The sequence below is a fragment of the Amblyomma americanum genome, chromosome 7, assembly GCF_052857255.1.
Source record: "Amblyomma americanum isolate KBUSLIRL-KWMA chromosome 7, ASM5285725v1, whole genome shotgun sequence".
Lineage (NCBI taxonomy): Eukaryota > Metazoa > Arthropoda > Arachnida > Ixodida > Ixodidae > Amblyomma > Amblyomma americanum.
Genome location: NC_135503.1, coordinates 41292337 through 41304975, shown reverse-complemented (window position 1 = coordinate 41304975; position 12639 = coordinate 41292337). Strand labels below are relative to the sequence as shown.

At 45.7% G+C, this 12639-nt stretch overlaps 1 protein-coding gene across 2 annotated transcripts in view; it reads right to left on the bottom strand.

The window, feature by feature from the left end:
* The window catches only part of LOC144097062 (uncharacterized), a 94169-nt gene that overhangs the window by 43601 nt on the left and 37929 nt on the right, over positions 1–12639 (bottom strand). For both annotated transcript variants that reach the window (XM_077629849.1, XM_077629848.1), the window contains exons 3-4: positions 847–996; positions 98–181 (exon numbers count right to left, since the gene is read on the bottom strand). In XM_077629849.1, coding sequence (XP_077485975.1) covers positions 98–181; positions 847–996 — 234 coding nt within the window. The remainder of the gene's footprint in view (positions 1–97; positions 182–846; positions 997–12639) is intronic.

The window sequence follows — 12639 nt, the reverse complement described above, 5'->3', positions numbered from 1 at the left end:
GATTGCCACCTGAATGGAGTGTACTGCATGCAAATTACTTTTCACTTCCATCTGCACCTCCTACTGACTTCGAATTGAATACTCGTGGTAAACTCACCGCACTTTTTGCTCCTTTTCTCCCTGTCTTCATCTGGTCGCTTCTGGAAGTAGTTCTTGAAAAACTCCCGCACATGTTCGTCTCCTGGGCAGGAACAAAGTAATGCTCGAAAGCCAGTACTGACGGAGCGCATCACAGCGCTATATATCACAGTCGTACACTGCGCTGACTGCAAAGATTGCGCAGCATTTCTTTATAACACAATCAACAACGCTAAATATAAAGAACAGACCTCAAGGTTGATTTGCGAGCCCTTTTGTACATATACGGTAACACAGCTAACTGTCTGTGGCTTGATCTGATCCCACAAGAACTTTCTTTTTTTAATCAGTGACACCATTTGATCCTACCTGATTGCTCACATTTCCCGACTGATCAGTCGTTTATATCAGTTATATGACACAAAGATGTATAAGACCTTTCGTTGAGGTTCCTGCTGCTTAATCTTAAATTATGAAAGAAGTATCGCTGTTTCTAATCGATATAAAATAAACAAGGTTGAGCTCCACCTACACAGGCTAAACCTTTTTTGTTTTTCTTTTTCTTTTCGCGTACGCGATAAACGCACCTATAATACTGAAACAAAACGAAAATGTTTGCCTTGCCAGCTGTTTGTGCATAGCCTGCGAATAGCCTGTGTTCACATTTGAGTGGAACGCGTAGAATTTCTACGTTTGCGCATCGGCACACGCTTCCATGTTCATGCAGCCGGCACCGCGTTTTAGTAAGACATCCACACATGTGCTTACCGCAGCTGAGTTCGTCAGAGCTGTCAGGGCAGTCCGCCCGGCCGTCGCATATGAACTGCCTCCGAACGCAGTCCTTCCCTGTCTTGCACGGAAAAAAACCTTCAGGGCACGAGGTCTCAGAAGCGCCGGTGAGGGCCGACTTGCCGAGCCCTGCGTATAATGAAAAGAAGAAAAAATATGTGAGAGAGTTCCAAGTGGCTATATCATCACATTCGGAGCTATATTTACTTTTATATTGATTCCAAATAAAAACAGCGATCAAGAATGTTACAGGCTAGTAATAACAGACAGCAAAACTGTCGTTCTCTGCATCATGTCTAGTCTCTCGTTTTTTTGCGATATTTTCCCATTACGAACAAGAATCAACTCGATAAGTTTCGAAACTTCCTATTCATTTTTCTCTTTCAGATGTGGCTTGTGAAATAATACTGCAGGCGGTTTCTCAATGTATGAGGCATTAGTAGGCCCCCGGGTGCTCACATTTAATTAGGCAAAGTCACCGTGGTGGCTCAGTGCTTATGGTGCTCGGCTGCTGACTTGAAAGATGAAGCGCCGATCCTGGCAGCAGCGGTCGCATTTCGATGGAGGATAAATGCTACGGGCCCATGACTGCGCGATGTCAGTGCACGTTGAAGAGTCCCAGTTGATCGAAATTATCCCCAGGCCTCCAATGTGGCGTACCTCACTACCTTGGTAGCTTTAAGACATTAAACAAAATAAACCAAACCAACACAACTAACCCAGCTCTCTACGCTTAGGCATCCAAAGAAACATTTTGTGCCAGTAATTGAAATTTTGTGTCCAGAAATAAACAAACTATTGCGACTTCCTTTTCTTGTTCTTCTGCGAAGCGAACTGCAGTAGAAAGGCTGTGCTGCAAGGGAACAGTTCACGTACCCGAAAACTCGCATTCACGAACGCGCCGGGCTCGCAACAAAACAGAGTTTTCTCGGACATTTGTCGAAGAAACGATTATAAATTTTAGAGCGAAGAAACCGAAAAAAATTAGCAACTTGGTGAAGATTAAATCTCAGCAATAACTTTGGTGAGAGCTAGAAATAATAGCCCTTCTGGTGAGTGCTCTTTAAGAGTTGAAACCAAAACCTAATTGCGAGGAATTATGGGAAGTATTCGGGAGGCCGAAGCATATTTATTATCTGTCTGATTGTTTTTGCTGAGAACGCAATAGTTGAACGAATGTAGTGCACAAATACCAACAAAACCAGGAGGAAGGCAGCCCACGAAACTAATTGAAGTGGCAAATAATTTATCCCTTGTTTCATGCGATGTCCATTAAGATGACGAAGAGTCCCTTTAGTTTTTTGTTTTGTCCAGGTGGCTAGAATAAAAAAGCCAGCTAAGATCCCTCTCCCCGGAAACAGTGCTGCTATTGTTAACGCTACACGAAGAACACAGGTAGGCTAGCACCGGCAAATGAAGAACGGGGCCCGAAAGAAGCACCATGGTGCAGAAATTTGTTACGCTATTTTTCCAACATTTGTTACAAATTATCGAAAGAAGCTCGGTGCCTGTATTCACCAAGAGGCTCCCACAATCAAGCCTGCACAATAAATCTCTATGGAGCTGCGAAGCTCACGAACAAAACAGGCAGCGCGAACTGCCTCATAACTACTTCAACGCACCGTAGGGACGTGCGTTAGAACCGGCCTTAATAAATTAATGGCGTAAGAACAAAGAACGTTCGGATGCCCCAGACGACGATAATGCATCGGGCGGGAAAGCTGGCATTGTGCCCCACGTGGGATTAATCGAACGCCGACATAAGAACCACAAACATCAGAGGAACTTTTAACGTGCAGCACAGTCTTCAGTCCTGGCCATGGCCCGAAGCAAAAATACAGCTCCATGAAGATAGCCCTTAAAATATTCATGCTACTCGGCCCCGGTGGTCAACTATTAACTTGAACATAGCACTGCGGGACAAATGGGCTGCGTCCACGTGCTCTAGTGTTGCGCATTCGTAAAGAACTCGAGATGGCTCATAATGCGCTCTTCGACGGCCGGTTAGAAAGAAGGCTTTGTCCCCAGCCAAGTTAGAGCGTCAACAACCGTATCCATCATGCAGCAGATCTCTGTTTCGGCTCTGGGACACCTCTACGGTTGTTGATCCTGGCGCCTCACAGCAAACTTATAATAGAACGGCATGGAAGAAAAACAAGGAAAAAAAAAGATATTTTACGAAACGTAAAGGGTACTTCGGTGGGTCCTTTGAGTCCCTAGCCACTCGTAAAATTTTATCTCTGAAAGATCGTTGAAAATGCGTAGCTTCGGTGTTCATGCGAAATTTTCTAAAAAAAAAACAAGTAGTTGCGCAGAACTAAATTTAATATGTCGCTTTTATCATTCACTATTTATATCGATTTGTGGGATGTCAAGGTGTATTATGTCATGCTTAAATAGCGAGCGTGTTACGAAACCAGAATGAAAAAAAAATGCCACCTTCTGTGTGGTGTGAACGGATATAATTTATAAACAACTGCATGTCGAGAAGCGACCCCGAGGTTCAAGAATTAAGGTGTAATAAGGCGTTTAAAACAAAATTTTCAAACTAAGCCAAAGCAAACACTTCTGTCCTGTCCAGCAGAGCTGCCTTTAGATACTGAGGTAGGTGAGGTTTTCTGCACCTGGATTGTTTAACACCTCATTCTATTTCACACACACACACACACACACACATATATATATATATATATATATATATATATATATATATATATATATATATATATATATATATATATATATATATATATATATATAAAATCACCAAAAATAGTAGAAACATTACAGGATTTAACTCACGACGTTTCGGCTGGAGGACCAGCCTTTTCCGAGTGTAGTACAGCGTTTGAAACACGCAGTTTTTATAGAGTGCGCGAGGTACAAAGTTTACAAGTTTACAGCAAAGCACGAGTTCAAAACACTAAGGGCGGGGGGGGGGGAAGAGACCAGGAAGAACATTTTTTCTCTTTTTTTTTAAACAAGGAAGAGAGAGAATCGGTGACAATCTAAGAAGGCGTCTCCTAACCTGAATGCAGGTGTTCCTAAGGGGCCGAAAATTTTTTTTTAATAACAAAAGAATAATAAGAATAATAATATAAAAATATAAAAAAGGGGAGATTCTCACCACCTCAAGGCTGCCTTTTGTGTGTGTGTGTGTGTGTGTGTGTGTGTGTGTGTGTGTGTGTGTGTGTGTGTGTGTGTGTGTGTGTGTGTGTGTGTGTGTGTGTGTGTGTGTGTGTGTGTGTGTGTGTGTGTGTGTGTGTGTGTGTGTGTGTGTGTGTGTGTGTGTGTGTGTGTGTGTGTGTGTGTGTGTGTGTGTGTGTGTGTGTGTGTGTGTGTGTGTGTGTGTGTGTGTGTGTGTGTGTGTGTGTGTGTGTGTGTGCCTGCGTGTGCGCGTGCGTGCGTGGGTGCGTGCGTGCGTGCGTGTGCGTGTGTGTGTGTGTGTGTGTGTGTGTGTGTGTGTGTGTGTGTGTGTGTGTGTGTGTGTGTGTGTGTGTGTGTGTGTGTGTGTGTGTGTGTGTGTGTGTGTGTGTGTGTGTGTGTGTGTGTGTGTGTGTGTGTGAAAAACTTCGTTGTCGCGAAATTTCGCTGTAGAGAAATTAACCAAAAATGCAAGGCAGTAACTGAAGCAAAACATAGTTTTGTTGCCAGAAATCTGTGAGCTTAGCCTGCTTGCGTTTCACTGCCAGCAGCGGCGTCACGCGACTCTCGCACTCTGTTAGCAGCGACATCGCAACGTCGTCATCGTGTGTGCCAAGGAATTTTCTAATAACGTCTAAGGCATCCAGTACCTGCGATGAGGCTGCCGGGGCAGGTAAATCTTGAGTCGTCTTCATGATCGAACGGCTCTTCCAGCTCGCAAACACTTTTGATGATGTCTTCATCGCTTCGTTCCGCGTGGACAATCACGTCCGCGTCAGCGTCGAGGAAATCGTCCAGCGCTATGTCAGCAGGGACGTTTCCAGCTTCCTGGAGCGATTTCCAAGTAACGTCAATCCCCGGAGTCGATGACGATGGTACACTTTCCGCGGCTGTAGTCGTGCTGGTCGCCTTGCTGTCGACAAGCCCGGCGTGCTTGAAGCAGTTGCGGATCACGCTGCACCGTGTTGCTCTCCATGTCGCAGCTATCATTTCTAAAGCCATGAAAAGACCGACTTCCGTCTCCCTACCAGTGTCGGTGTTCAGGACAAGCCGCTGGATCAACCTTTTCCGGTCGGAAGACTTCATGCTCCGGATGATGCCTTGGTCCAGGGGTTGAATGACTGAGGTACAGTTCGGTGGGAACAACTTCAGCTCCACACTTGACAGCTTGACGTCGTCAATGCTTTACGCTGAACAGTTGTCCAAGAGCAAACAAACTTTTCGATTTCGTCTGCTCATGTCGCGGTCCAGTGCCACCACCCAGTCAGCAAAAATGGCACGGGTCATCCACGACGGGCTGTTTACCATGTACTTGACAGGTAGGCTCGTGTTCCCCTTGAAGCAGCGCGGTTTTGCGCTTTTGGCAATAACTAACGGGGGGCGTTTGTCAGACCCATGCACATTTGTGCACAGCAGCACAGTCAATCGTTTCTTGCTATGTTTGCCTCCGTGGCAACGCTGCCCTTTAAAATCAAGCGTCTTCGCTGGCAGCATCTCATAGAAGAGGCCCGTCTCGTCTGCGTTATAAATATCAGACGGAGCGCAACTGCTCAATATGTCAGCCATGTTGTCCTCCTATCCTATGTTTGCCTTAAAGTCGTTCAGCCCTAAGAAACAAGCATAATTTAGGGCCTTCTGCTGCACAATTGTACCGCTCAGGGGCATGTTTGTTGCTCGCGTATCGACGAACCAAGCATAGGCAGCCTTGTCGAGCTCTTCATACGTTGGTTGCGTCACTTTCTTGTGCTGCGCTGAAGTGCCCGATGAAAGCGCCTTCCTAATGCTGTCCTTATTCTTCAAAATCGTCGATAGCGAACTCGGCGCGATGCCAAAATCTGCGGCAATAATTGCCTTCTTCCCGCTTTCCGGTTCGACGAGATCCAACTGCAGCGAGAGATCGACGATCAACACACACCAACACACGGGAAAATGGCGGCAAGGGCTGCGGAGAAGGCGGGGAGGGGAGGCTGTCGACTGGATTTGGATTCGTCTTTGGCCCTCGTACGGCCGGCGGCCTTCGCACGGCGCCAGCAAGTCCCCTCGCTGTTTCCCTATGGCGCATAAACGACTCCCAACCAAATTTTGTAATAAAGAATACATGAAAATGTAATAAACATACATTCCGTGCATTATTTAGCTGCTCCAAGCCACTGCTTTAGCAGGGACTAATCTCGTACAGCACCCAACTTTTGAAGAGAGGCGGGCCACTGACCGGTGAAGGCTCGCGAAAAATTCGTAGACGCGAATGCGTGCTCACAAATTAATTCGTTTTTCAGAGAATTTTAATGCATTACTCCTACGGGGATTTCGCGGGGAATTAAAAATACTTCGCTGTAGCGAAAATTTCGTTTTATATATATATATATATATATATATATATATAAACAAAGCAAGAGAAATTAGGGTTATGATTTTTTTTAATTTGGGGTGCTCAACGATGGGAGAGTAGTATTTAAATTATTCTGTTGCTTAAAGCAAATTAATTATAAAGGAACAGAAAAAACAACCATGCCGCCAGTGGGATCCGAACCCACGACGTTTGAATTTCGCGACGAGGACGAGGGTGGCGCTTGTGAATACTGTCAAGATCGCTTACACCCAATAAACATAAATACCCACGAGAGCAGCAGATTGGACAGCGGTCGCCAGAGCTCAGTTGGTAGAGCACCGGACGCGAAATTCGGAGGTCGTGGGTTCGGATCCCACTCACGGCATGGTTGTCGTTTCGGCTGCTTTATAATTTCGTTTAAGCAACAGATTATTCGACGTATTATTCTCTCATCGTTAAGTACCACAAGTTAAAAAAAATAATGAACATTCCCCTATGCACCTTGGTTTCGGTGATTGTTGGCTTGCGTCACAAGAAAACGTAAACATTTATTTGAAATAAAAAACGTTGTATTCACCTAAGCAATCGCGCTTTTTGTGCAGCGCACAGCGAAGGTGAAAGTGGTACCCATGACACTGCTTTGAAGCAGATGCCGGGAAAAAAAAGCGTTCCAGTGTTCTAGCCTTACCGGCGAAGCTACATCTTGTCGCCATACCATGATTCACTGACTTTCCATGAGACATGACACGAACGAACGCTCTAGGACGCAGATTTGAACTTCCAAGTATGCAAAAAAAATATTGAAAGGCCGTACTTCATGTTTTTCAAAACTGCATGAATTGCCTCCCGCAAATATGGTTAGTTCGCATGAGAGATTCAGTGCTCAGCGCAGCGCTCACTCCAGCTGGCTTCCTGATTTTATTTCTGGAAACACGTTTGTCCTTTTAGGAAAACGGGAAGCGGAGGGCATTCATATCGATCCCTCCCCTCAAATTTTGTCCGCTGGCGTGGATGTGGGCAGAGATGCACATTTTTTTTGATAATTTTCTTATTTCATGCAGAAGGAATAAAAGTCCATCTCCGCAGGACTTAAAGGGACGCTGAGGACAGTTCAATCCGATTCTTGCTTTGTGTGCTTTTTTTTCTGTTGTCTCTCGTCCATCAGCAAAAGACGTACTTATGACAGAGAAACTGGCGTAATAAAAAAATTCTAGCGCCAAGACGTACAACACAGAAGAAAGACTCAACACGGTCGCTTATCCACGACTGCTTAACGAGGTGAAAGCGATCGACTTATGTACCCTTCCAAAACCTTCGCGCATGCGCACGCGTACAAGGCAACCGGAAAATACAACCAAAAGGTCTTATCATGGCAAGTATGAAAGAAATTTCTTCTCAGCCTTATAGAGATAATAGAATGTGTCACAGACATAGTCTGCACCCGCAATTTTAATGCGAAATGTTTCCAAAGGTTCACAAGCTGTTTGTTGAAACTTGAAATGCAATTTTTTGGCGGCGCTGCACTCAGACCCGCAACGCTGAGGATAACGCTGATACAAATACGTACTCCGTTTTCACAGGCTGGAAGTGAATGGCTGTGTAACCTGTCCTGACTGAGTGCCATAGAAAAAAAAAAGTATTGATAGTTTTTGCAGTTTCCTTTTGACAACTGCCAATAGAAACTATTGTTCTTTGCAGAATATTTTTAGCCTATAATTGCTATGTTTCCCATTGACGTATCCTCTTTACAGCGAAGAAAGCAGTTGACACGTGCCGACTTCGATTTGTGCCCTGTGTCCTTTTAAGAACCGAGAGCCTTGGTCGTGACAGTTAGTGCTGACATACTGTTCAAAATAAGTTCCAATTGTCTGCCCCGAAATGTAAGCTTTTAGCGGTTTTTAGAGAATCACACGCTTTGTGTGAATTTCATGTTAAGCCCTGAGCTTCAGCATATGGCTCCAGCAGAGGGCTACGATGTTCCGATATTCCGCTCCCGGCTTCGAAACGTTGGGTTAAAATTAAAATTAAAAATTAAAATTTTGGTTGGAGATGTGCAGTTTATTATAAGTCTTCAAACCCAACCAGACAGGCAAATCTGTCAAAATGTTTAGTTTTCAAAACACAGCTGCATTATAGCTGAGAAAAAGAGGGCGCGGCTTGCTGCCCTAGCAAACGTTCTGCAGTTTTTAGCTTTCTCGCTACCAGCGCGAGCCAGACCGAACATGTCTAGTTGAGCTTAACGGAAAATGCAGAAACAACCAGTTTAGGGAGCCGCCTCGGCATCAAAGTAGTTACAGTGTTCGACTGGTGAGCCAAAGGACACGAGGTTAATCCCCGCCGCACTTACCGGTAGCCAAATGCAAAAGCACGCGTGTGCTGTGCGATGTTAGTGCTTAGTAATGAGAGCCAGGCGGTCGAAGCCCTGCAGTATGGTATCTTTCGTAACCCATGTCCAGTTTTTGGATGTCAAACCCGACATAGGGTATACTATACCAAGAGAGAAGAGATATGAAACCGGTCCCATGGAGATCCTTTAATAGTGCGCGTACACTGGGGAATTTTCTCTTTGGCCGTTTTTGCGGCTTTTTTTCTTCCCTCTCTTGTTGTAGGACTTGCGAATTGCCTCACTTTTCCTTTACTGCGGTTGTCTACCCTATCCTATGGGCGTTTTATTTTTGGTGCAGACGATGCACAAAGTTGCACAAGTACATGTAATTCGTGCCGGCAGGCCTAGCCTATACATTGCTTTCAAGAATGAATTATTTACTGCACGTCATTGAGTAAGAAACTGATGTACCAAAAGGGCGTTTGAAGAGGGGTACCGTGAGCGGCGTTAAGAGCAGTTCCTCCTTTAGAGAAGGGAAAGAAACCCCACCGCTGTTCTTACTTGAGTGGCATTTATAGAAGAAAAACGTAATTTGTGGAATTCAGAGTTGTACACCCTTCGGTACAAACAGTCATGCTGTTTCTACGCCCTATTTCAGTGACAAAATAAAATTGAACGTGAAATCAGAAAGAAAAATTACAGTAACCATATCTCGAGAAAAGCTTTTTTATCGCAAGCCAGCTCTAACCCTACGAAATGTCGGCACACCTTAAGGGTAGTTCTAACCAGCGAGAACTGGGTCTAATACCTTAGACGTTACTCATTTACTGCCGTAAGTAGCGACAAATCTAACGGTGACAGCCACAGGGACGCCGATCTCTGCAATGACTGGCCCGCCTCGTATCGCATGACGTCACATCATCATCATCATCATCATCATCATCATCATCATCATCATCATTATCATCATCATCATCATCATCATCATCATCAGCCCTACTACACCCACTGCAGGGCAAAGGCCTCTCCCATGTCTCTCCAATTAACCCTATCCTTTGCCAGCTGCATCCAACCTTTGCCTGCAAACTTCTTAATCTCATCCGCCCACCTAACCTTCTGCCGCCCCCTGCTCCGCTTATTTTCTCTTGGAATCCACTCTGTTACCCTTAAGGACCAGCGGTTATCTTGCCTTCGCATTACATGCCCTGCCCAAGCCCATTTCTTTCTCTTGATTTCGACTAGAATGTCATTAACCCGTGTTTGTTCCCTCACCCACTCTGCCCGCTTCCGATCTCTTAACGTTACACCTATCATTTTTCTTTCCATGGCTCGCTGCGTTGTCCTTAACTTAAGCTGAACTCTTTTCGTTAGCCTCCACGTTTCTGCCCCGTAGGTGAGTACCGGTAAGATTATGCTGTTGTACACTTTCCTCTTGAGGGAAATTGGTAAACTGCCACTCATGATCTGCGAGAATTTGCCATATGCGCTCCACCCCATTCTTATCCTTCTAGTTATCTCCCTCTCATGATCCGGATCAGCTGTCACTACCTGCCCTAAGTAGACGTATTCCGTCACAATTTCTAGGCTCTCGCTGCCGATTGTGAACTGGTGTTCTCTTGCTAGGCTGTTGAACATTACCTTGGTTTTCTGCATGTTAATTTTTAGACCCATCGATCTGCTCTCCTGTCTAACTCATTGATCATGATTTGCAGTTCACCTCCTGAGTGACTCAGCAAGGCAATGTCATCAGCAAATCGCAGATTATTTAGGTATTCTCCATTTATTCTTATTCCCAACTGTTCCCAATTCAGGACTCGAAATACCCCCTGTAGACATGCGGTGAACAGCATTGGCGAGATCGTGTCTCCTTGCCGGATAGAGCATCCACAAATGCCTTCATTGTCCTGAGGATCATTACTGTACGTAAGAGGCCCTTGTTTCTTACTTGTGATCCCAAATATCACCATGTGCTTTCCTGAAGCACGCTTAATCCTCGTAGCTGTTCTCGCAGTAATCCTCGTGGCTGCTTGCGAATTAAGCCCGTCTGACTCCGTCGGACCAATTTTCCTTTGTCGCTTCAGATTTCTTCCGCTGTGTTACAGGGGAACAGAAGCCACTTAGCAGTCTCTGTCTCACCGACAATACACTGAGCATAAGCGGATCCTCAAGAAGCAGGGAGAGATTTGCTCGGCTTGATTCGCGCGCCAAGGACTCTGTGTGTATCCTCTGGGGCGCATACAGAACCCTCTCTCCCCACTCTCAGCCATGTGTAGAGGAATGACAAGGCTCAAGGGCCTTTCTGGGCGCCATACTCATTAAATGCGGGAACACGGAAACAACCGGACGAAATAGGGGCGTCACAAGGCGCATTCACTCGGGGAGGATCCGACCTGGCACCTGCTGGACCCTGCCTGCTGGAAGCACTGGGTGTAATTAGGGCTGCCCTGTTCCGCCCAAAAGCACCGCTGGCTGGCGGTCAGGATGGATTCTGCTACCGCCAATTCTGCAGGGGTTGCGAATCTCCGGGAGTGTTGTCCGGGAACATTCCGTGGCATTGTGAGTGTGCTGCAGCCCTCGTCGCCCGTTGTCGGATGCGGGACAGGCCTAGAGAGGTCCAGACTGGGCACGTGGAGTTCAGCTACAACAAGCGGCGAAAATTAACAACGCTAAAATGAACATGTCCCACGATCTCCCTCCAGTAAGAAGGGTGCGCCGCACATCCGCTGCGCACTGTTCTCCGGTTCCAAAGAACCCGTTGCCCCGCGGGGAGTTGCGGCTGGTAGAACCAAGTCGGAATTCTCGGGAAATCGTACTGGCCGGGGCTCAGCGACAACGGAGTGGGTTAGTTGCCGGCCCAGGGAGCGTCTAATCACGGAACTTTCGGGAAGGCAGATGATGCACTCCAAACGGCGGCTACTAGAACCGGCGGAAGTACTACTCCTCACCTAAATGAGAACTCCTGCATGTGTGCGTAGCTTTGAAGGACCGGACGTCAAATTGAGTAATCTTACATCTGGCATGAACTACTGCAAACATACTACGCCTGTGATGAAAACCGTGAAAGGGTACCATTTCGACTGCAGTAGGTGCCGAAGGATTCACTGTGTTTGGTGCAAAAGCAGGGTCCTCTAGTAGCTCATGAAGTTTTGGGGTGGACGAACCTGACTTAAGGGACGGGACGCCAAATCATTGCCCCTTTTAGAGCTGTACGTCTGTCTCGGAACCCCGGCACGCGTTCAGTGAAGATTAGAGTATGCTTTGAGGCCGAGGGCCGCACATTTATAAAAGATCGAAGGCTCGTTCTCTACGGAGGACTGAAAAAGAACTTGGCTCTATCGGGATCATTTGTAACAATTCACGCTGTGCACAGCCTGGACGCAATTCTCATAACGTCTCATTATCAACCTCAATCTCTTTCCCTTCAACCTGTCTCTTCCGGCTTCTTCCCAGCGGAGATTAAGGAAGCCTCCCTTGGGCCACATTCCCAGCTGTGGCGTCGCTTTGGTAGCTCATTCTTTTTAATTTGTTCTCCTCTTTCAGTTGTGGCAAAGTACATTTTCCTGTCAGTACCTATTTATTCAGCATTACCATTCCAAGTCGAAAAAACACAAAAGAAAAACTTGTTTCTTCACAAAAGAAGTTTTGCAATATTTTTGGCCTTACCTTGTAGTAGCACAAGTTTTTATAATAACAACAGAATATTTTATAGTATTTCACTGTTCCTTGTCGTAATGACAGAACTGCAGAAGGATACTGAAAAAATACTATACATTAAAAATACTACAATATTCCATAAAAAAAATTGTTATTACAACAATTTTGTCGCACTGTGCGCATGAGTCTGTAGCTTTTCCCTACTCGGCTTGGTTGGATTAATGCTGCTATTTCATGTGGTGTGGCGTCAGGCAATATTATTTTTATTTTTCTTGAGGCACCATCACATTTCCTGGTTTTGCACAACGAGACCGTGTTT